Here is a 25,757-nt window from a genome sequence, read left to right as displayed (position 1 = left end):
GAGGCGTTACCCCTCACCCCCAACTGTTACCCCTCTGACTTCCAAAACATGCAGAGCTCATCAAAAGCAGGCCAATATAAGTGGGGGCAGAGCCAGCTTTCATCCACTGCCAGCATTCAAGTGCTTCCAACATCTAACCAATCCGTAGACTCAACGCAATTAAATGTTCATCACAGCCGCCCGAGACAAAGCGTTAACGGTGGTCCGATCATACTTAATCAGTCTCTGGCACACTTCCTACTCTTTTTTTTCTTTTCTTTTTTTAACAGATGACAGCAGCCATAGAGAGAAAAGACATCAGCGATCTAATTCCTTAGTTGGAGCTAGTTTGAGCTAATGAAAACGAAAATGTGTCGCCTGATAACTGTCGCAATCTAGCAGGAAAATTATTCTGTACAATTCAGTGAAGAGAAATAAAACATCACTCATAGACGGGTTAGGTTACATGGTATTTAAGACATGGCGCTCTGTTATGATTATGGATAGCAGCTGACTGAACTGAACAAACCATGAAACAAAGAGACCGGACAGTATAAATCAACCTCCACTCAACCTGATTCACCTATCATTTTTATGAACAATTGAAAAATGGCATATACTAAAAGAAAAATAATTGATTATTTCATTGACTGCCTTTGATGTAGGTGCTGTAATCTTTGGGGTCACTGAGGTGTAAAAATGCACATATGCAATTATTCCCATGAATAATGAATGAATGAATGAGAAATTATAGGACGCAAATGCCAATCATCCATCATATTACTTTATAAATCTGTGTACAAAGCCTGTTGTGAAAGTATGTTTGAATTTCAGCTTGATATTTTTACACACACACCCCACATGTATGGATAGTAGCTATACCTGTACATAATATCATTCCCATGGGTTCAGAGGCAGGCAGCTCACAAAAGCCTTTCCAGTGAAATACAAAATCTAAGGGTAGTAGGCTACCCAACAACCACAAAATCTTATAAAACAAGGCTATTACTGAGACACTCATACCCTTTAATGACATAATCAATACCCCATCCATTACAGTAATGTACAGTAGCTCCCTTTAGAAATATATCATCCCCTTTTAAACAAATTATGACATCACTTTAGCTTTGAAACAGTAGGCCTATGTAACCATGAAACTGACGCAGGTGTTTCTCCTCGCATGGCGCATGCGTCAACAGACAAAACGACCTAGCTTAGTTAAACTCACCAAAGTCGGTTAACTCCTGGCGCATAAATCCCTGAACCACCTCTTTCACGTCACAAAGATGTTGTCTGAAGGTGTCCTACCGCCCATAGCAAAGATATTATTCACCACCACTGGTTCAAATTAAGTACAACCTCTAGCAGCACTTTTCCGTTCGTGTTTTATCTTTTACTCAGCGTTCACCTGGAGGAGGCGGGATTTATTATCTCTCTCCTCCAATCAGAGGTCGGCATTGCCTGACCCAGCCAATAAGAATCAAGTCCAACCAGGCATAAACGATAGATGCCGGTGACAGGGATAACAACGGACCTCAATCAGTCAGACTTTGCAGACAAACTCCAACTACACAAGATGCAGCCCACCACTATTAATTGTAAATGACAAGATGACTGTGACTGGTTATTGACATAAAATACTTCATTTTGAACAGTAAAAGAGGTAAATTGAGCAAATAAGCCTAGGCTACTAGCCAAAGTTTGTCTTGACAATGTAGAAACTTATGAAAGACAAAGTAAAAAAAAAAATGCACAAATTATTACCAAATAAAAACATTTTGATGATTATGCATTATATGCATTTGTTTGTTTGCTTATTCATACATTTGTTTATAATTTGTTCATGTAGCCTATGCATTATTTGATTTATTTATATATAATATAGGCTTTAATATAACTTTTTAATAGAAATTCATGCAAGGCCTAGACCTGGCTGCTCTTACTGAGAGAAAATCACTCATGCTGTGTCACAATGGACTCCTCATGCTCCTTTATTAGACAGATTATGTGTAGCTGATGAAATCAGAAGGCATCTCTTGGTAACTTCATATCATATAGTGTATCACAATGGGACTTGCAACTCCCTGTACAGGTGAAGGGAAAAGATCCTATCTCATCAGGCCAGCATGGGGCTGAGTAAATATATCCTAGCAGCCACTCCCCGAAGCTAATAGAGCTGTAGAGTCTCTCTCTGTGTCACGTCCATCCTTTGTCATGTTTCTCAGGCTTCCTCTGCTGACACTCTGTGCTGGTGAGCTTGCTGAGTTTGCCCAGGATTAAAACTCTCTGAGCTCATGCTTAGAGCCTGGATATCCCCATGACTGTGCTGCAGCTTATGCCAGACCGAACAGTTTGACAACATGTTACTTTATTACCAAATATGGTAATTCTGATCCAGAAGCAATGCACTACCCAGTTTTCCTTCAGGCGACTGTTCAGAGAGGATTTCTCCAGCTCTGGAACGTGACAGCAGAAGAATGAACACCAAGAGGTTTTTTTGAGACATCTACATGTGCTTCTTCAATAAGGACTTTAGAAATGTTTAATTATGGAAGAAAAGCCAGCCGCAAACAGTAACTAGTAGAAACAGTGAGGATTGTGGAAAAAGCCATTAAGCCTCTGTCACATCTGACTGCTTTTCAATGAAACCAGGGGGGAATTTGCCCTCAGAAACTCCCTTGCTAACAGAGGGAAAAGACTGCGTTTTTTGTTTTGTTGATGAGGTCACACTAATTAGACACCATGAGGAAAATGTTGAAACGTATCTCATTATAGCTCACTGCCGGGCCTGTAAACCATGGTATTGATCCAATTTTCCCAGTCTATAATTCTGTTCAAAAAGATAAAAATGAAGAAAAAAATGCCATTCTCACTTAATCTGGGGAATGTTCAACTAAGATAAACACACAGTCGATTTGGGGACTTGTAATCCTAATATTGTAGTTACAGACAAAAGCGCATGGGGCCCAATACTGTTCCTATGAATGCTGCATGTTTTGCCTGTGTAAAAAGATGAAGCCAGCATATGTTTGATGTATGAAGAACAAGTGCGGGGGAAACTACCACTATGTCCATGACTGTGTGTTTTGGATTTTTTTCAGCTGCATTTATAGTAGGATCTGTATCATATAGTATCTGCTTTGAGAACTGCATAAACACCATCACAGTCTTCCCTGAGAACCTTGAGTGTCTCCTCCTCTCTGCCTTCAATCAACTTCAACTTCAACTTTATTGTCCCCAAAGAGAAATTTGCATTGCAGGCAGGTGAAAACATAAAACATATAGAGCACATTCACACAACATCAATCAACATGTTCAAAAACACAGCACATGATATTAAGAGTTGGGGTCCTTCATTGATGGTTTGCTGATAGAAGTCCACACACACCATTACACATTAGGATGGAAAATTGTCCTTCATGGATCTGACACATGCTCACGATTGTGTTTCAACTGCTTGCGAGAGGAATTGTTTGGTATTGGTTCATTAAAACATTGAGTGCCTGAAGGTGATACTTCTGGCCTTATCAGGAGCAACAGTAAAATATAAGATTGCACACTGAGATTACATTAACATAGGTGCAAAGTGACAACTCTTGCACCGGGGGAAGTAAACATTTCCCACAGATATAATAGTAAACAAGAGATTTATCACACAAAATCTTGAGATATTTTATTTGATCCTTTCTTTATTTGTTTATTTTGTAGATATTATCTTTATATATGAGTCTGGTTCATAAACTGATAAGAACTCAGTTGTTTTGCAGAGTTTGATGTTACTATTGCCTCTGCCAAGTAGATTCAACCATGTCTGTTTGTCCATTTGATTGCTTGTTTGTCAGGCAGTATGTCATAAAGAGCACTGAACTGATTTGTACTACACTTGGTGGGTGAATGGGGCCTTTGGTTGGGAATAACCCATTAACATTATGGTGTGGATCTGGTTTAAAGGGGCAGATCCAGGAGTTTAGAGATGGAGCTTTTCATTATTTGATATTGAGAGATGCAAATTTGTACATAATAGCTGTTAAAAAGTGTTCATATTGTCAAGAGGGAGAAATAGTTTCAAATGACAGACTTCACTGAAATACATTGCAGATTCAGCATGACCTAAACTGGACAATAACACTAAATAGTATACAACTTGGATTGTTTGCAGTTAATCTTGACTGGGGGCGATGGCTGGAAAACTTTTTATGAATTTCTTAACAGCTCTGAAAGTAGTCCCTGCAGTTACTGCAGGTTTTTATGGCTGACTGCAAATATATGAGCCCTCATCAAACACACTGTGGTCATCAGAAGCTTCTAATCAGCTCATTATGAAGAGGATGTTAAATCTGTCGCAGCAGTGACTCTGGCACTGTGTTTCACCTTGCAAGGAGAAGGTGTACCCTGCGAAATATATTTAGCCGTCCCAATTAGCTGACCTGGTTTTCACCACTGTGGCACTGAAGGCATCTCCACCACTCCACCACTGTTTACATGACTGATCAAAGATTAAACTGGTGTTAATTAACTACTAATAGACTGTCTGGTTTTAGCTGATACGTAATGAACCTTGTATCTGTGTGAGATCTGAGAGCATAAAGGATACAGGGAATATTTTTTTCATTTTAAATTTTCTCATAACCTTCAATAAAATTAAGATAAAGGTTTATAAAGCATTTTGTTTTTTAGTTATTTCACTGAAAAGCATTGGAACATGCAGACCCACTGACCCAGTGCACTTGTCAGGTCTGGCATATGTTAGTCTTTTCTTTTTAGACAAGTTATATAATAACCTCTGACTCGAAAGAATTCAATGCCATTTGCAGTTTCTCTTTAGGTTTAACGGACAGTTTTCATGAGGCAGCAGTGGCCAGAGGGCAGCTGACAAAATATCTGTATTTGAAAGACAACCAACAGGGACACACACACACACCAAAAACGCACACACCATGTGGCTGTGGTGATGATCATCAGCAGTCTAGTCACAGCGAACAGAAGTGACTGTTAGATATCTCACCCCTTCCCACACTCCTGTTCTCACCACAGAGAAAAAGGCCTCAGGACTTTGGGGCCTTTGTGTAAAACCGATCTGTCACTAGTTTAGCGACGTGGCCTAAACCCACCACCAACCCTTCCATCAGAGCAACCCGAGCATGTTTGTCACTGATACAGTTGCTGCAAGAGCAGATTTTCACCTCGTGGGTTATATCTGCTCAAAAACAGGAATGGGCTTAATGGCTATCTGTGCCCTCTGAAACATCTGAGGGATTTGCAAGTGCCACCTCTGTGTTTGAGGTTTGGTTTCAGAGACTAAAGGCTTTAAGATCTGGAAGTTGACTATTAGGTGACTTGATGGAATGAAAACCACAGTCCACATTGCTTCAGTACATTCATTTTCCTGAGGGTACATCAAAATATTCCTGAAGCAAATGTCTTCCATTTTATTATTTTTTGTGAATTTTTTTATCATAATTTCTGTGTAAAAGCTTGAATATTGATAAAAAAGTATATTCTGAGCTGATGGTGACTTCGAGCTTTCGCCATCAAAGTGAAATCAGTTTATAATTAAGTCCAAGTGAATGTTAAAATCATAGTTGAAGAAATTCCCTTAGAGTTTTACAGCGATATTGCGTTCAAACGGCCCAAACCATGTTGTGTGATGTCACCACAGCCTTGACCTTTTAAATCTAATCAGTTTCTCCTTAGATTGAGGAGAAAGTTTTTCAAATTTGAAGAAATTTGGTTTGACCTTTAACCCCAAGAATATAACCACTATGTCTTAAGGATTGCTTGTGCCAAATTTGATGAAGCTGAATTGTTATTGAGATGTCATATCCATGGGAATGGGATAGATGGTCCACCTGAAAACAATACGCCTCTGGCTCTGGCTGCTGCTGCCGATACAGAGGGAAAGAAATAGAAAATAAAAAGTCATGCAATCGCTCTCCTGAGTGATCTCAGCACTTTTACAGCCCCTCACAGTCCTCTTAAAACAAAATCTCAGCTGTCTCCCCCAAATGTTCCTGTAATGTCAGACTATGGTTTAGTATCTGAATCCTTATCATGCCACCTCAGAGGTAGAACAGACAGAGACAAAGACAAAGACAGTTCTGACTTAAGGCTCAAGACACAAGAACTGTTTTAAGACTTTCATCTTTTCTTCCTGTCTCAATTAAAACCCTGCGTAGCCCACAGCTGAATTCACATTCACACGATTCCCAAAGGGATTCTTTAGGTTAAAGGATTATTAAAGATGTAATATGCTCAACCAAGCTGGCACCTACGGCACACGAGCAGAAGCTAAATATTTATCAGCATCAAATGCAGGCTGTGTTTTATAACTTCTGAGAGTGTTGTCTGCAGCCCTTAAAAGCACGATCTGGTTTCATTCCCTTCTGCAGACGGTCGGTTGCCAGGGAAACATATTTCAGCCATTCTCCTCTCCAGAAAATATTCACCTCGGCACATCATTTCATCTGGTGCTGCTGACGCTTTTAAATGTCATTTTTTTTCTCAGAGCAACGGAAAGAAATCTGGCCAAACGGGTTCGATTTCTGCTTCACACTTGCACTGGTTTCAAAGTGTGTCTCAAAGTCACCATATGCAGAAATTATACATACACATTATATACAGTGCAGGCTTCTGTGAAACCACATATTCCACACAAGCAAACAAACAAATCTCATAATGAAATTCCCTCATTGGCAGTACATGCATCACACAGCGAGACGGGCCGTTGCCTGGGTGACAGCCCTCAGTCACGCTCTTGAGTGGCCGGTAGGAAGACTTCTGGGAGGTGTCACTGTGGGCCAGGGAGGCACACTGGGAAGTGTTTTTGTCTGCCTTTGAGCAGCTCTTCCGGCAGCTGGTCCAGAGAAGAACAGTATAGCTCAGTTCTTATCAACTTCTGACCCCCCCCACCCCCCTCCCTCGCTCCTTCCTCCTCCCATCTCCCATCTTAGTCTCTCTATCTCCTTCTCTCTCTCTCCCCCTTCTCTCCTTTTGTTCACTGACCTGTTTCCTGCAGGCTTTGTGACGGCCGTGGATGGAGGATGGAGGTTTCAGAAGAACAGAATGTGATGAATGCTCCACATACTGAAATCCCAGCATGTGATCATTGTACAGTGCCCAAAATGTCCCAATCGTCATTTCAGCTCTCTGCCGTTTGTTGTTCTCTTTCCTCTGTTTGAAAGCTTTAGGAGCAGCTGTAAGGAGGGATGTGGGGGAGTGGTGGTGTGGAGTGGGGGGCGAGGAGCGACAGAAACTGCCTGAAAAGCTCATCTATGCCAGTTATTGACTAAGTAGTTCTGCTGACTACTCTACTCTAGCTCCATCACTTACGGCTAACTAACAATTGACTGCGGCTCTTGTGAATTTTGGATCAATAAAACGAATAAATCCACCAATTGTATTCATCAAAGTCAACTGGGGAATCATGGGCCTTGCTGCTCAGGTGGAGAGAGGAGAGAGAGATGGCTCTGGAGGAGCTTTTTCAAGTTTAAAAAAGAAAAAAAAAAAGTGACACCACCAAGGTTAGCTCTGCCTGGAGGCAGACACCTTCACAATGTCCTTTACAACAAACTGCAACAACAAAAAATGTATGGGAGGTTTTAACAAAGGCCAGTCCCAGATGAGACACTTGAACATTAAGGTGAAGTAAAACCTTATCTTGCAAAACACAATAAACAGAATCCTTGCAGCTCTGGGTCTAATTTGTGGCTCATCCACAATAATTATGAAAATGATTTTCCATTAAACACAGCCTAAGTCTTAGATCTGAACAATAGGAGCTGCTGTGCTGTGTTGGTGTCCACACACACAGGCACACACATTCATCCCACTAAGCACAATACAGAATTCTTCAACCATATTGATTTGGCCCATACCGGCCCCATACATCACACACAGCTACTTTGTTCAAATTTCATCTGCCTCCTGTAATAAAACATACTGTGTGTTCGCTGACCTTTAGTGGAAATACCAAAGCAGACCTTGGATCTGCTGTTCTATGTTCTAATGATCTTGGAACCTGCCAGAGCAAAATTAGTTACATCTATAAAAACACAGCTTCATCCAGCATCTCAGGGAGCAGCTGCCATAGCAACCAGACAGTCAGCAGTTGCTGGAGATGAATAGGGATCGACTCAAAGAGGTTGAGCAGAGTGAAGAGACATTAACACAGATGATCCTGTGTTTGATAGCTCCTGTTCAAATTACATTTGTACATTGGATGTAAAATATTTTATTTTAGGCTTGAATATAGGTTGGAATAAACAAAAATTAGGTTTTCTACATTATAATAGTACAATATTTGTCAAATAAAGAACTGTAATACAAATCCCGGAGATGGCCAGCATGAAAAATAAATCAGTCGCTAATTAAGGCTGAGTAAATTCAGCATAATTTACATTTCCACAGCACTAATTCCATCTGCACAACAGCAGAGTTATGTTACATACACAACTCTGCTGCTGCTGCTCTTCATCTCCCTTTGGAGTTCAACAGAAATGCTGTTTACATTGGCTGATTAATTACAAAAGCCTCTGTGATTCATTGAGTGCCATTAAGTTGCAATCAATAAAATTCAACATTTCCTGCAGATGTTTCAATTTAGAGGCCTTAAAAAAATCAAATGGTTTAAAGACCAAGTCTGTATTTTTGTGTGTGTCAAATAAATTAAAAGCTCAAAGAAAAGGTTTATGAGCTGGGACAAGGCTTTCTTATGAGACATAAGGTGACCAGTTGTCCCACAGCATTTTCATCCTTCGTCCTACGTCACGCATCTTCAAATCACCATGATAACCTCTGAGGGCACAGGTGTTTTGAATCAGATTATTACTAACATCTGGGATTTTATGGTGTTTATCACCTAATTTACTGTCGGGACAGTCATTTTCTGCATGTCTAAAAATGTGAAAACTGAAAAAACACCTCAACCCAAGGACTGGGAGCTGCAATAAATACAAATTTCTTCTTCTTGGAAGTTGCTGGTGATAAACATTATTTATTGGATGAGAAAAATCTTAGACTCTGAAACTGTTGAGTGTATACAGCCCTCATGACTAGATATCAAAACAGGGACAGCACTGACAAAACAAGGGAAATAAGAAATAAAAACCTAGTATTTCAACAATCCTCAACTGCAGATCCTCTGTAGAGGTGAATTAAGGCCATGGTCACTAATTGAAGTTTTAATAGAGGATACAACATAATTAAACATATATGAATGTCAAAAAAGCTGAGGATCTATGCACACTGTCATTAGCATGACAAAATCCTGAAGGGAGGAAGTCAGCACCTCTTGAGATTGGCTTCATTTTCATATAGTGCTCCTCTGCACTATTTAAAACAGTTTTGACATTGTCTTTGTCAGAGCTAACACACTTTGAGTCAGTGCCAGTGACAAGTCCCATAGAAGAAGATGTAGATTACACAATACTCCTACTTTGAAAAGCAAAGCAAACACAGTCGTGACCTTCCGGAGGCCTCAGTTTTCTGCACTGAAGTGAAGCATTAAAAAGTAAGATCGAGGTTGCAGCTGGAGTCCTTTCATGAGCTTTGATGCATCCTTTTCTGTGGGGGATTTTCATGCAAATCTGACTATTTTTTGACGAAACACCCCTCACATACAGAAAGCTGGTTTCGCTGTGCAGACACAACACAAAACAGAACTTGTTATGTTGATAGAACACTGAACCGTGACATACTGATATTTGCTCAGAAGCAATGCGTTTGCTTGGCTGAAAAGTAAACACCGTGTAGGATATGGCGGCGCATTAAGGTATTAAACGCAATTAGGATGGGATTGGAATGGTTTTACCCTCAGTAGGTATTTTCCTGACTGTGTTTTGAGTCAAACTTTCCTTCACTGAACAAGTGCAGATGAATGTGGGTGAGCTGGTAATAAAGTGAGTAATGGACTGGCTTCAAGTTGGCGTCAGGATGACTGTTGGCAGAGGAATACGTCCTGCCTGTAATACTTACTACAGCTACACGGCTGTAGTAAGTATGATGACAGCAGAGGATTCAGATGATGTAGTAGCTACATCAAAAGTCCACTTTAGGAAGATGGTTCAGAAAACATATAGTACAGTAACACAAGAAAGTAATAAAAGCCATTATTAACCACATAATTGTAATGTTGCGGTCACATCCTATAACAATGTCAACAAAGGTGTTCTGGCCTCAATTTAAGAGGATAACTTTAGGTTTTTTCTGCCACCAAAATGTATATTGGAGGAAGTGGGAGCCTCAGGGAGGCCAGAGATCATATCCTCTGGGTGAGTAAAAGAATGAAGTTTGATGCTGAATTTACAACTTCAGCTGCTGATGCCAACATAGCTGCTATTTAGCAATAGCAAAACTTAAACTCAGCATCAGAGGCAATTATACTTAACTCAAACCACAAGCTTTCCCAGTTAATCCACAGCTTTGGTCCTGGCAACTAACAAATGCATTGTCACAAAGATTTATGCAGACACATGGTTCTCGGAGAATGGAGCCATCTCTCTTTGGTGATTCCTTGACTTTTCCTTGAGCATCAGGTTTGTTTTTGTGATAATGGAATTGAAATGACAACTTTCATAATCTCTTGACCACTCATGCTGTGTATCATCAGGTTCAAATTTGTATTTGTCCAGTGCATTGGCTCATAGCCAAAACTCCCCATCACTCTGAGCTGTATTTTGTGTTTACTGCCAATTAGCAAGCCTCATACTAATGCTTAACTAAGATCTTGAATGCTTCCAATATTATAGGCCTACATACATCACACTGAAAGCTGATGTCCTTGATAACACATGGATACCAAATGGAAACCAAATGTCAAAAATCTGAACATCCCTGCTGTTTATTTCTGATCACTGAGGCAGAACTGGGAGAAAATGGGAAAGTATTTGATCAGATGTACCCGTGTTTGTCAGTGTTACTGCCTTCTGGCGAACGAATGGTGAAATCGCCAGAAAATGTCAGATAATTCATGCAGCTGTCCCCTTTTTTTGCCAGCGTTTCTCCTGTTCTTGGGGTTGGGGGGACGGTGTGTACTGTATCTGCTAAGAAATATGAGGCCTGAAACCCACACACACTTAAACCTACATGATCCAAACTCTGTCTGTGCCTCCCTGTTTATGAGCAGCCTCACTCCTGTCGACCTCAGCAGCAGCAGCCTCTTCTCTATCTTCAGTCTGACGGTGTTGAAACAGGAGCAGACAGCAGGGAACAGTCCAGAGTTGCCACCTGCCTGCTACATCATTACACCCATCCACCTCTCTATAGCCCGACTTTGTACACAGCCGAATATGTCTACGCTGACTCTGTGTGTGTGTGTGTGTGTCTATTTGTTTACCTTCTCCTTCAGACACCTGTCACACACCATCTCACCTGCTGCAGTGGGGAGAGGAGGAGGAGGAGAGTGGGGAGAGGAAAGGAGGGGGGGGGGGGGGGGGGCACAGCTGCTGACCCTGCCTTTGTGGAAGCAGCCTCTGGCCAAAGTCCTATCTCTCCCTCCGTCTGTGACTCGTCATGTTCCTCCTCTCTCTTATTTATTTCCTTATCTGCTTCTAATTGTCCATGTCATTGTCTATTTAATGGTTTTGTCCTGGCAGCTATTACACACTCGGCTGTCCTTGTGGTCAATCCGTTATTTGAATTGGTTTTATTGTTGGAAATTTGACCTGATCTTATCCAAGCGTGTAGGACGGATGCTGCAGACTATACGCTGTGCTCACTTACACTTAAGTACTTGTCATATGTTAGTCAATAATATTTATCTTTTTTTGTCCTTGTCACAAAATAAGTTCCTGCATTTTTTTTTCCCAGATGGACGACAACTACCAGTGGAGACTAAGGGGGCAGTTGTCGGTCTGAGAAGTGAAGCTCACTTCCGCGTTCAAAAAACTGCAATCCCCTCGGCTTCCTCTGGGGGCTGGTGTCAGAAGGGAGCGTTCTCCATAGACCCCCATGTTAAAATCGCCGACTTTACATCCTCAATAAACATGTTAAAAGCCTGGTGTCAGAACGTTTTTTGGTCTCAATCGATAGTTTCTACCCCCACACACACTCTGAGGGGGGTGAATTTTTTTTAACTCTACCATTTTACTATTATTAAGTTTAAAATTCTGGCCAATTAGGGTGCGGAAATGTTGAGTGACAGGTCAGGAGACAGCTGCTTGGAGGCCAGTGGGCGGGTTCTCGGCTCGGCCGGCCAATCCAACATGGCGCTGTTCAGGCGCCATATTTGAGTCACAAAAACGACTCCCCAAAACCAGTGGGTGACGTCACGGACGCTACGTCCATATTTTTTTTACAGTCTATGGTGTAGATGCACAAAGATCCAAAACTTACAGCACTGTTTCATCCACACACACATTAAACATACATTTGTCATGTAAATTTGCATGTTTGCATAACTCATCCAGCCAACCAACCCAAGCAAATCATTTTCCCTAATTTAGAGACCTGCATCCATTCACCCATTACCACTGTTTTTCATTAACTGTGATGATAAACTAGCATATTACACTGAAGTAGAAGGGAAAATACAAACTCTTTTTTTGCTCAAATGAAAATGCCAACAGGTGTTTTCACAGTTTCCTGAGCACAGTCTGACATTTTTAATCCATTCAGACTGAAACTCTGAATGTCACCGCTGCTTCCTGAACACAAACTATTTAAAAGCTCATAATAACGTTTGGCTGCTGCCCAAAACATAAATCATAACCAGTTCAGTTCAGTACAAACCCACTGTCTAATTCCTGTGTGATGAAAAATGACTATTATAAAGATGTTCACATGAGAGAATGGTTTATTCTCTTCATGTTTTTTTCTTTTTATTTCATCCACCTGCAAATTATCCGCTGCAAAATATGAATCGCTACATTAAGATAAGAACAAATGTTCTCCATACATTTTGGTTAGCACTGTTGTATTTTTTTTTAAATGTCATTTTTCCTTTTCATCTGTGAACGAAGCAGTGGGCAACAAATGAAAAGAAAAATAAACAAAGAGGAGCATTAAAACACCCAGGGCTAACCTTCCAACAAAACAGAAAACGTGTTGTTTTCAACCTCTGAACTCCTTCGAGCCTCAGCTGAATCCGTCCATTATTGACTTATGAGATGGCAGATCAAAGGCAGCGCCCACACACTGTGGCCTTACAGGGCCTCACATGGCGAAACACCCAGAGTTCCTTCAGTGGGGACAAACATCCTCACAGAGCCAGGCAGCAGGGGAGCGGGAGCGGCACATGCACGGCTGAAACCAAAAGTCAACGTCTCATAAATGCTTAAAAACTTCACTCATTTGTGACGAAGAAGCTTTTTCTCTTACTTTTTTTACTTGCCAAGTGAAGAAATTTTTGTCTTGCAGCCACAGAAGACATAAAAGATAAATTACAGCCCCCACATGAGCTCACATAAAACAATGTATGCTGGTGACAGCATAAGATAAAACCTGGTGTGCGCCCAAACATCATTATCCCACTCAACCCCATCCAAGCACAACATTTGGTGGTGGTTTAAATGTATTTGTCATCTTTCCAAAATGTGATCCCCTCATTTGGTGGTATGCTTTTTATCTTATCGTGGATGTTGTTAATCAGTGTCAAATCATGATCTATTCATGGTGGATTTGACTGAGCTCAGAAGATCCACAGTGAAACATCAGATTTATTCATTAAGACCAATAACTTGTTCTCTCCACTATATAAAATGTGCTGCTGTTTTTTATCAATTCAATTTCTCAGATTAATAGATCATAATACAAGACAGGCTTCAGATCTCTATATCTTTCTCTCTAATTCTCAGTTTAAAAAAGCATCTAAATGTTTTTGCTGTTGCATTCAAGATCACACTTTCCACCTAAATCTGTAACAAACAGCTGAATGCAATAAGATGAGGCTGTTTTCTGAAGAATGCTTCTAACAAATCGTCAGATCGTTACACATCACACTGTGTGCTCACATGTAACAATATCGAGGCATCCAAAGTTTGATTTTGTATTTCTTCAATATTTTCCAAATTGCAAATGGACGGTGTAATATCAGCTCGCACTCACTGATGCTTGAAATAAAAGAATTCGGTACAATTATACAAAAACGCAACTGACAAGCCAGCAGCTGCTGAGATGCGGCTGGCTCCGGTCCAGATGAGGGCCTATTGTTTAAAGCAGGCACACAACACACATCAGGGAGCAAGTTCTGACAAGAGTACAATAGATCCGTCTGCACAACAGACAGCGCCTCACAGCACCAACGATAATGTAAAGAAATGTTTCAAGTGGATCAAAGCTCTAAGTGAAGAGGACACGGCGAGCTCGGGCGAGGAGACGGGGGCTGAATGAAAGAGAGCAGAACGCGTTCATCGGGCCTCCATGTTGATTTACTGGGCTGTTTGAAGGGATGACACAGAGCAGGAGAGAAAACAGTTCATGTGAGAGGATGAGACCTGATAGCAGAGGTGGCTTTCACTTGTTTTGTCACTGAATGTTTACATCTCATTAGAGGCTTATGCAACAGCGAACCAGCTCCGCAAAAAGAAGGCAAACAGGCACAGGTACTTCTGTCCCCTCTGATCGAATCCACCTTTAGTAGTCTGAGTCATCCTGCCCTTTTTTTTCAATATAAAAGGACACACTTGTTCTTACATTTACATTACATTTACATTTTGCTCAGTGAGACATAACATCACAGCAGCAGCAGACAGCACAAGGACGTGTCTGTCTGCTCCCTCGCCCGGCTCATCGCTGTAGAGGCGCCCTGGCTCTGTCCTGTTATTTCCATTCATCATTTTCTATTTCTTTATCTTTCCCTTTGTCCCTGGACTTGCACACACACACACACACACACACTCACACACTCAAATCCTAATAAGTTTGACAAGAACACCCTGTAGGACCAGACAAGGCAACCGGATCAAATCTTAATCACCACGATGATGGGAAGGACAGATTCTCCTGTGTGCATGCTAATGAGCATCTCTCTTCAAGAGAAAAGGTTATTCGCTGAATTAAAGAAAATTCCATTTGTTCTCAGTTAATTGAACTTCAAGTTGACTGGACAAATATTTGAAAGTCAGATTCATAAAGAGCCTCTATAAAGAAGTTCACCAACTCAAAACTTTCTTCAGAAGTGAAATGATCTATAATCTACTTAATGTCAATAAAAATGAATAAATAATTAATGACATTTCAAAAGGGTGTACAAGCTTTGCTTTCTAAATTGAGCTTTTATAAAAATGCCATTGGCTGATAAAGACTGAGAGATGAAACCAAAAACTTCCAGTAGGTTGTCCTTGTATTAAGTTTTGTATTAAGTGTTTCATAAATTTTCAACATGTGCGCATGCAGGCATTACAAGCTTATATCAACCTATATCTTTGCGGTTAAAGAGTTGTTTTATTATGTTGCTTTGTACTGTTGCTACCTGTATGTCAATTGACCAAAATAGATCAATCAATCAATCAAAAAAAAAGCTGTGTTTTATTGTGACACCATGAAGTGGATGGTAACTTAATGTACGTGTGCATATCTCCTAATACAGCAACCATTTCTTTACATTCACTCTTGACTCAATGGTCCACTCACTTTTTTCTAGAGCTTTCATCTACATGATTTTCCTCTGTTTTGGTCAATGAAGTAAGACATGGTGGGATATAGTAACTCATACAGTATAAACTTTAAAGTAAGTAATTTGTCTTAGTCAACTCCTTTCACTGATGAAGACTGTCAGAGGAAGTTGAAAGCTCTGGAAAACAGTCCACTTTGAGTTAATATTATGATGTCAAAATGTTTTTGGTTCATGCAAAGTAAAATCAAAATTCTAGTCAATTGACTTATTTTTTGGTGATTTTCAAAGACGAGAACAAACAACAAGCCGCCAGTATGACTATAATGTGAAGTTTGCCTCATCACTCTGTCTAGACTAAATTAATCATTGAAAGGCTGTGTGCTGGCTTAAAACGCAGGCTGTGTCATGGATTTTGAGATGCACTTAGACACCTCCAGCCAAAAAAAAAGTTTGTTCTTCCACCAGCTTATGACAGAAATGCATTTGAGCCACCTGCCTTGGAGGCCCTGAGCAAACAAAGTCACAGGATGCGAGGCAGAGGGCAACTTCCTGCAGGGACACTTTGAATCATGCTGTAACCGATGCTATCTCAGTCTTGTGTTTTTTGAGGACACAGTGATAAGGGCTTGGTTGGGGGCTGTATTCAGGGCAAGCAAAGATCCACAGAGGGTTCTTTAGCCTCATTTTCTGACCAGCCAGCTCCCAGGCCTACTTAATATTTCACAGCTCCCACAGAAATGGAGGAGAATGCACTTAATTAAGTGTGAACAATAAATTGGCTATAACCAATGCTCCACCGAGCGTCGGTTTAGGCTTTTGATCATTCAGCAAGGTCTCTGAATGCATGTGGCCCTGAGATGCTGTGTGCATGTAAATGCATGAAATTACAGTATGACGTGATTTGACCATGACAAACTAGAACTTTGAAGTGTTAAATCACAGGACGGGTGTCAGTGACCTCAAAACGCTCCGTTGGTCTCACAGAGGGAAGAGCCCTTTGCTTCGGCTTTGAGAGAGGTGGGTGTCAGAAATAAAAGCATGGGAGCAAACTGAAGCAAGAATATTAAGTTTAATTTTGCAGCCACACACACACAGAGAGACACCTCTCATGGTCTAAAAGCAAAGGTCTGTCTCTGGATAAGGTTAAATTGCTGGATAAGTCTGTTTTGGTCTTTTGGCTACCCATAATGCTTTTCAGTGCTGCTAATTCTGTAGGTGTTTTGTCCAATTAGGGGAAGTCAAAGTGTAGATAAGATGTTGCATCTCAGTTTGTCAGCCAACACTGAAGTTGTCCAAAAAAAAAAAAAGGTGTCAGGTTTTTGCGTCATCAATGACTAAGGTGTAGGTCGGCGCTGCACTACAATCTGTAAACTGATAATTGGATGGCAATGCTAAATTTAGACATTAAGGTGGTTCCCAACCCTCAATATGGAGCAGCCTAACGACTTCTTGTGAGTCTCCACATCAACATGCACATGTCGGTGAGTTTGTCAGTTGGTCAAAAGCAGTCGGAGCTCTTCAAAACACTCAGTCTTAACATTTCTGATAATGCAAAACCATATAATCTTTGATTAAAGCAGAAGTAAGCGGAATCTTTGTGTTAATATAAGTCTTAAATAGTTACATCTTCTGACGGTAATCGCTTATATAGAGTGTTTGGTCCGAAACATGGGTCTGTCAGTCACTCTGCTCTGCTGTAAGCCGAGGAGAAAACTTTCCTTGTATCCTACAACCTTTATCCAATGAGGAGAGAGAACGGCATAAAGGGGCGGTCCTCTCTGTGTGTGCAGCCAAGGGATGCGCGTGAATGTGGTGACGTAGGGACGAGGGCGGGGACTGCTAACTCCATCGGCTGACAAGAAGTTAGCCAAAAAGACCGGATCACTTACTTCTGCTTTAACTGTGCTTTTCACTAACATCTGATGACATAATTAAGGGTTATTTTAGGAGGACTCCTCCAGATATGTGATTTGGTGAAATGCCCCTTTAATTATTAGTATCACAGTGAACAGCTTCAGCCACAGTACTTTATAACAGGTATAAATCTTGTATCTTCTAAGACTCATTATTTATCAATGCATTATACATTGCATTATCATAACCTGGTGAGTCAAACATTTCCTTATTAACATATTACTTCTCTCTAAAACATTAATAATCAATTCATTATCAAGCACTAGCCCCAGAAATTTAATGTATATCATATAGATGATGTATGGTGGAGCATTAGTCATTCAACCACGTGGCGTCTCTAAGGTGTCTCTATTCCAGGAACTTTGAACAAGTTCCTTTTAGATGTATTGCTTTGGGTGGACAGTACACACACACACACACACACACACACACACACACACACAGCCCTGGCAGCAGTTGCAGGCCCATCCAGATGAGCTGTTATTGATGGAGGGATGTATCATCCTCCCTCCCACTGTCTCTGACACACTGCATTGATGGAGTATGATGCTGTACAGGCCGAGTACAACCAGAGTGTGATACTGTGTGTCTGTGGGGCAGGGGCGTACATCCATAGTCTTATTTCATAAACTCAGAGAAGCCCTATACACTGTATTATATTGGCCAAACAAGAAATAAATCAATAAAAGGCAAAAAAAAAAAAAAAAATCAGAGGGAAAATACTGGATACAATACACAAGAGGACAGGAAGTATCAAAGATAAATACAAAATAAAGTAAAATAAATGAGTCTAAGTTCTGTGCCAACTTTCAGTACTTTGTGCTACAGGCACAGTTTAGATGAGACACAGTTAGTCCTGCTCATAAAAATATCTGCTGCCTCCCTATTCTGGGATGTGAATGTGTGAAGGCCGATCTGTCTCTCAGTCTTTTTTTTTTTTGTAGTCTACTTCAGTCACAGTGTGTTTAGTTCCACATTTTCCCTCGTGCTTCCCATTTTTACGATGGACAAAATCTCCCATTACTGGATCCAAAATGGGGAGCTCACACCTGATACACCTCCTCCTCCTCCTCCTCCTCCTCCTCCTCCTCCCCCTCCACGGTGAGCAGCAGCTCCCTGGTGATGGAGCGCGTGAGGAGTCCTGGAGCTCTGCGCAGAATTTCTTATTATGATGAAGAAGAAGCCGTAGCTACAGTAGTTATAATCTTTCAAAACTCCACATCAGCGTCGCCCTTTTTCTCCTTTTATTCTCTCCACCACGCTGCTTCAGAAAGCACATTCGAACAAAAGGCAGAGTGGTGGGGTTAATGCACTATAATTACTGATGGAGGTGGATGCTGCTGAGGCAGGCTGCCATCTACCGGCTTAATAGCAAAGCTGCCCCCCGCCCCCACCCCCCAACCCCCACACCCAATACACACACACACACCCCACACCCCTCCACCAGCTCACCTCACCTCACCCCAGTCGCCCCCACATCCTCCATCTCTTCTTCTAACTCCCACTCAAGTCAGTCAGAGGAAGTACACACGCTTTTTCTTTTCTTTTTTGATACACTCGGGGCCGGGTGCTGTGTGATAGGCAAGAAAAATAAAACTAAACATCGGCACAACGGCCAGTCTCTAAACTCAAATCCATCCTTCTCTACGCACCTGTGGGTCAGAGGTGATGTTGATGTCGTTTGACCAACAATAAAAGAAGGAGGGGGTGAAGCAGCATCACAGTTTGTCACCAGTCTGAAGTGTCGACTATTTTAGAATAAACCATTCAAGCTATTTTACAGCCACATAAAAACACTTTGATTTACCAGAAAAACAAACAGCTCAAAGCATTTACATTGGTCGCAGTGCACAGATTTGACATGAACTCTGGCTTTAAATAATTTGATTACGGGACAAAAAACAGCAGGATTCATGGCCGGCAGTGATGAATTGGCTCATAAATTAAAAGAACGAACATAAAATTGACTCCAATGCTGTTTATTTACTTTTTCCACCTCTTAACTCAGGCCCACTCCCCCAATCAAATGGCCTTAAGAAACCAGACTAATGAATTACATGCATTGGATAATCTGCAACACTGCCCTATCTAACCCCAAATAGACAACTAAAAATGAGTTAAGATGAGGAGATAACAAAGTTAGATGTTTACAAGCAAGTTTTGGGAAAGGTTTGGGGCTGATTTAGAGATATCAGCTTTATATTATCAATGATGCACACAGACGACAAACAGACTGCACAGACAGACCCTCTCCACAAAGGTAGCTCTTCTTCAGTGAGAAACAGTATGTTACAGTCGTGCATGTGTGTGTGTGTGAGAGAGAGAGAGAGAGAGAGAGAGAGAGAGAGAGAGTGTTTAGCCTATGTTGGGCATCGACATGACTCTGGCTGTGATGTGCCGGACGCGCTGAGCCCTCTCCAAAGCAGGAAGCTTTCATATGGTAATGAAATCGATTGGGGCCGAGGCGCGCACCAATCAGAAGCGTTTGATTTATGTTTAAGGGACTGTTGAGAGGAGTAGTCGCTTGGCAACCGCCTAATGAAAATGTGCGAGCCGCTGCTATTAAAAATAGCGACCTTATCAGAACCTGTTTGCTCTTGTTGCCTGTTGTTGCGGCTCTTTCAGAGACAACAGTGCGCAATAAACTGTGGCTCAGTTTGGAGGCAGAAATGAAATGAAATGAAGTGAAATACAGTAAATCACCGGAAACGGCAGCAACATGGGAAGTGATGGGAGTTGTTGAGGAGAGCAGCTCTTTAGGGTTTGGTAAGAAGCCCATTAATTAGACAGTGTATTTAACTAAGGAAGTGTCAATCATTTTAGGGTCCTCTGCTGTTAATTCAGCATGATAATTCATCCTCAATGCTTCACTGTTAAAGCGTCGCCCGGCCACTGTGTGAGTGTGTAGGCAATGTGTGTACATGTGTGTGAGTGTGTGTTCAGTGTGAATCTATATGGAGGCATTCTTAAAGGAGCCAACAATGGATGAGCACCGCTCCTTCCTCCTGAGCTGAAAAAAGACGTGACATCGGTGCGTGGAAAAAGGAATTGTCTATCTCAGCAACTCCTATTTCGTTTTTTCACGTGCGAAACGATTTTATAATAATGTTTTGAATATTTTTTTGGTTTTGTTTTGTTTTCCCAAATAAAAAAGAAGCAGGAAAGTCTCAAATCTCTAGATGACATCCAGTGGAGATGACGTTAGATTCAAGATGTTTATTAATATCAAGTGGGATTATTTCAATCCCCCAATTTTTGTGCTCCCATTCACTGTAGCCACAAAAAAAATCGTTAAGGCTGATGGATGAAAAGAACAAACCAGGGTCGATGCTTTTTTCTTTTTTTTTGCATTGTCGTCTTGTTTGATCTCTGGAATCTGACGGAATGAAAATGGGATGGATGTGACTGGACTGTTACTGTGGAAACCAACTTTCCTCCCTTGCCCACACGATGCTCTGCTGCTCTTTCATCCTCAACTATACAACCCATGCAGCGCACGGCACAGCCACATCCCCGATATGTTTTGCTGACGGAATATAGATCAGACAGCACCGATGATTTCCAATCTCAATCACAATCAATCAATCAAGCTCGCGTCACGCGCGCATCGATATAGTATATCACTGGATCACATGCAAAACACTTGTGTGGAGGGTGGAGGAGGGGGGTAGCTGGGTTCATTTCAACCAAGGAAGAAGGTGTTGGTCACTTACAACAATTGGTGACAGCGAAACTGTTGGCCACTTCCAGATTGTCAATGTGAGGCGTCAGTCTGAATTCAGAAGTGCCAAACTGAACCATCCCTATCCGAAATGCGCTGTACTCTTGATCCGCGCCCCTTGGAAAGAGTCCCCCTAAAAACCAGGGGAGATATGGAAGAAAAAAAAATACCAGTTACACTTTGCACCATGTCCAATGATGAGACATCATTTCAAACCATTTTTTTTCTTTCTTTCTCAGGGTTTAAGAACTAAACGGATACCTACCAATCTGAACACTGGGTGAGCCTCCGAGCGCGCATCCCCATAAAACCAGCAACACTGAGAGGGATAAATTCACTATCTTTTCCATGTCCACAGTTTAAGTGTCCACATCCACCACGGGGGGGTTTTGATATTCCTCTGTCTCCTCTCCGGAGATGTTAGATCCGATACATATTGACACCTTCAGCTTTGGGGAGAAATCAAAACAAGAAGAAGAAGAAAAAGAAAAAGAAGGGGGGAAAAACCAATCTGCAAGAAAAATATTTTAAAAAAGGAGTGGGTAATTTTTCTGCAGGTGTCTGGCAGTGGGAAGGGAACCAGCAGTGAAGGAATGGTCGCCTGCACTGTGGCTCTGCTGTCTCTTCTTCCGCTCTCCTCCTCGTCGCTCTCTCCTCCTGCCAGCAGCTGATACCTCCTCTAAACGCACAGGGACACTGCGCGTCTCCGCTCGACGCGCCGGAGATCCTTTCAGCATCACACCCACAAGTGAGGAATGTTAATGAGAAGGCGGAAAGAGACGGAAAGAGCCGAGCGAGTGCAACCGGCTTTTGGCGACAAGAGCGCGCGCTATACACTTTTCAGCTCAGGCTAATAACCTGTGGTCCAGAAGAGATTTTTCTTTTCTTTTTCTTTTTTTTGTTGCTTTGTTTTACTGGCTTTTAAATAAGCAGCGTTGATCACATCATACAGGATCATAACATCTGTGCTGTTAATTCTTGTGATTGATGGTTGCCAGTAGAGACACCACACCATAATCCCAGTTTAAAAATAAAACAAATGTCAGTCTGATTTTATTTATCTCTCTAAAGCAGTTGTGAAGCGTCTCTCAACAGAACTGTGGGCTGATTTGTATGGTGGCACTGAGAGCTTAGTGCACTGCAGCTTTAAAAAAAACAACAACAAAAAAACATGCAAAGACAGGATGTTGCAAATTCAGAAAATATACTCATCAATACAACAATAGGTGTAAAACAAAAACTCACAACACAACAGAAGTGTTCCTAGGGACACAAAAAAGTTACTGATCTGGCTAAGACTAATGCTAAGCTACTAGTTCATATCTGGAACAATGATGTTATAATGGACCAAACAAACTCACCTTATTATCAAACACCACTAACAGGTAGCCACCATTAAGATTTCTGAAGTCAAGAGGCACTGAACAAAAACACAACCCAGCCCAGTCCGTCACTTTTTTGTTGTGTTGTGAGTTTTAATATTTGAATTTGAAGCCTGTTTGTGTCTTTGTGTATTTTCTAACACCAGTATTGTTTGTAGTTGTCAGTGTTTTGCAGTGTGTTGAGCTCCCAGGGCCACCGTAGTTTGCCATCTTCCTCACCAACATTAGTTCACCTGAACCTGTCTTTCTTCTTTCCGTATGAAACGATTTCCTTAAACACAACAGTTCAGTCAACAGTTTTAAATGTAAGCATACACACATTTTGCACATGTGATCTTATTTAATATTAGTGAAAAGTTCACCTGATACCTGATGGAAATTATAACCATCATTAACTTCATGTAACAGTTTTTTTGTTTTTTAAGCAACAAATGCAGATTCTACAACCAGAGAGAACATAGTCAGCTGTATTTGCTTGATAAAAAACTAAAAACAATTGAAAATCTTTTTTTTTTTTTTGGTCAATCAACTCAAATCACCTGTAGAGTTTGTAAGACAAAACTAGCTCGAGATGATTTCCTGAACGTGAGCTGCAGCTCTTAATCAGACCTGTTACCTTACAATGAGGAGATGACGTCCTCGTCCATCGTCCTGCTGCCATGGGAGCCACATAACAGCAGCAGCTGTTTATCTGAGCTGCATTTAAAAAAAAAAAAAGCATGGCACTGACATTTGTGTTTCAAATGTACGAGATTAAAGAGGAGTGCAAATAAGTATCTTTTCCACACTTACAGTACATTTAAGATTTACATGTGTTAATCTTAATTCCTGTGTGACTCACTGCGCTGAATGCCACTAACCATGATTGTAATAGTCCACAGCTTAATTCAAAACACATTTTTAACCATCTGCAGGAAGTAATCCTTCCTCTGCTGGGATATTCCTGAATGTTTTTGCAACCTCGACCAAGACAAGTGACTCTTTGTGCTGAAGCTCAACTGTTACAGTTTGGATACAGATGTGAAAGAGCGTTTAGTTTACATGAATAACAAGTCTCCCTTAAAGCATGTAAACAGCAAGCAGAATCTATCAAGTGCATCAGCTGGAGTCCATCCCTCACACTCTCGATGAATCCCCTCTTTAACTTTGATCCAGCTTTATTACCCTCCCTCTTACGATTCAAAATTTACAGCTGGCTCTTAAGTGTCATGTTGAACAGGGTTAAATGGAGAGGAGTTGCCTCAGCGCCAACAGGAAGTAAATGGCAGCCCTGTCGCCTGTTTTTATGATATGCATATCTCAGCCCACACAGACAGATGTATATTAATCATCGGAGCGTGTGACATAGCAATCTGTGGGCAAACTAATGAGGCTGAGAGTGAGGGGGAGGGGGGAGGAGTGGAGCGAGGGAGGGAGGGAGGGAGGGAGGCAAGCAGCAAGAAGCAACAGAGTGAGTCAGATTTCAGCACCATGGACAGCACATCACACCTCACACTGGCTCCACAGCTCTGTCGCTCCATCAGGCCACAGACAGGAGGCGGTTTAATGGAGATTATGGTTTATCATCATGATACAGAGTGAAAAAGAAAAAGGTTTGATAGAAGTTTTGTCACAATAGCAACAGTAGATGTGCAGGTACGTGGTTTCAGTGATAAACATTTTTCTCTCTAAGATGACATACTCATACAAATATAACAGCTATTTAATAAGAGATGAGATATGATCATATTTAATTGACAGTGCTGGAAACAAAAGCAAACATCATCACAATCATCGCGTCAGCATCAAATGATGAAAGATAACTCCTAACGGTGCGCAGAAGTATACGACTTAATAATAATAATACTAATAATAATAATAATAAGAGCACCTTTCAACGCAGAGTTACTATTTTCTTATGGCTGTTCTAGTTTTGTGAGTTGTTCGGGTACGCAGCAATACTTCAATGACCTGTTTTTTTTTTCTATAACAAAAAAATGGCTACTTTACTCTTAGTAAATGTTTTGATACAATTGTATACATCTGCAAAACCCAATAAAAAAGTTTGAAAAAAAGAGTTACAAGGTGCTTAACAATAAAATGGTTAGTGCAATTTGAAATTCATGACAGTAAAAATGTTAAAATACAGGAATACAGATTTTTTTTAAAAACTAAAAAGAATCAGTTTAAGAAGGCCAGGCAATAAAAGTGAGTTTTAAGAAGTGATTTAAAACAGGATACAGGAGTTTTGACAAAAGGTTAAGCCACGCCCATCTCAAACCTGTGAGAAAGCAAGAGAAAAACATGCAAGCACCTCTAACAAAGGTCTGATACTGTACTTTGAATCAAAATAAACATTAATGCATCATATTGTTGGTGTATCGTATGACTTATTCAGATTGTTTTTCAGCTGACCTTCTGACTGCAGCTCTCTGGCTATAGAACGAACCAAACAGTGATTATACCTCCCTCCATAATTAGCAGCTATTGATTATTCCAGGAAAAGTCTTGTTATATTTTCTCACGGTGTGTGTTTCCCTGTCAAACTGCCTCCACATCCTTGCATCTACAAAACTATTATTGTACATTTTGACATAAAACAGAATGTCCCTTAAAGCCCATGCAGTTGTTAGTGGAGTTGTCACCTGTTGCCTGTTATATAGACTGAAAACCAAAAGCTTTGCCCTCTGATTCAACACTAGATGAAAATCCTCTCCTTAGAGTGAATTCCCAGCCGTTTGTGTTTCAGTGGCTCACATGTGTTCATCTGTGTGACCTTGTATGTCGGCGGTGCCATGCATGGATTCACTCTGCTGCATGCTCGACTCAAATGTAATTTCAGTTTGATTATCTTACACCACATTCCACGATGCTCTGGATTTTGCAGCCCGCTAGATAATTTAACTGTCACAACGCAGAGGAGCGTCCTAATGGCTGTTTGGGAGTAAGAAGAGAGTGACTCATAATCAAATCATGAGCCTGCTGGCTATGTAACAGTGTTTACCTTTGAGCCAGTTTACACAAATAAACCATGAGAATGAGATGGCAATTTTACACACTTATGAAAACATTTGGCTTTCCCTCTGAATTCGCTCTGCTGCCTGAGCAGTAAAAAAATTTAAAAAAATAAAGCAAGTAAAACTAAGTCACTGACCTTTCCAGAGATGTTTCAGCACTCTGGTTTTTATGTCTCAGAAAGTGTGACTGCTTCCTAGAAAGCATTTATATTTCT

General features: G+C 41.0%; 1 protein-coding gene across 8 annotated transcripts in view; it reads right to left on the bottom strand.

Moving 5' to 3' along the window:
* The window catches only part of gria2b (glutamate receptor, ionotropic, AMPA 2b), a 49,457-nt gene extending 27,593 nt beyond the window's left edge, over positions 1-21,864 (bottom strand). For all 8 annotated transcript variants that reach the window (XR_015036861.1, XR_015036863.1, XR_015036864.1 and 5 more), the window contains exons 1-2: positions 21,430-21,864; positions 21,157-21,297 (exon numbers count right to left, since the gene is read on the bottom strand). Coding sequence is in view for 4 of the 8 variants with exons in the window: in XM_085789080.1 (XP_085645206.1) it covers positions 21,157-21,297; positions 21,430-21,514 (226 nt within the window). In the remaining 4 variants the exon portion in view is untranslated. The remainder of the gene's footprint in view (positions 1-21,156; positions 21,298-21,429) is intronic.
* Positions 21,865-25,757: the final 3,893 nt, after the last annotated feature.

The sequence above is a fragment of the Trachurus japonicus genome, chromosome 10 (genome assembly GCF_045865225.1).
Source record: "Trachurus japonicus isolate A0001 chromosome 10, Traja_1.0".
NCBI lineage: Eukaryota > Metazoa > Chordata > Actinopteri > Carangiformes > Carangidae > Trachurus > Trachurus japonicus.
This window is presented reverse-complemented; position numbering and strand designations above follow the sequence as displayed.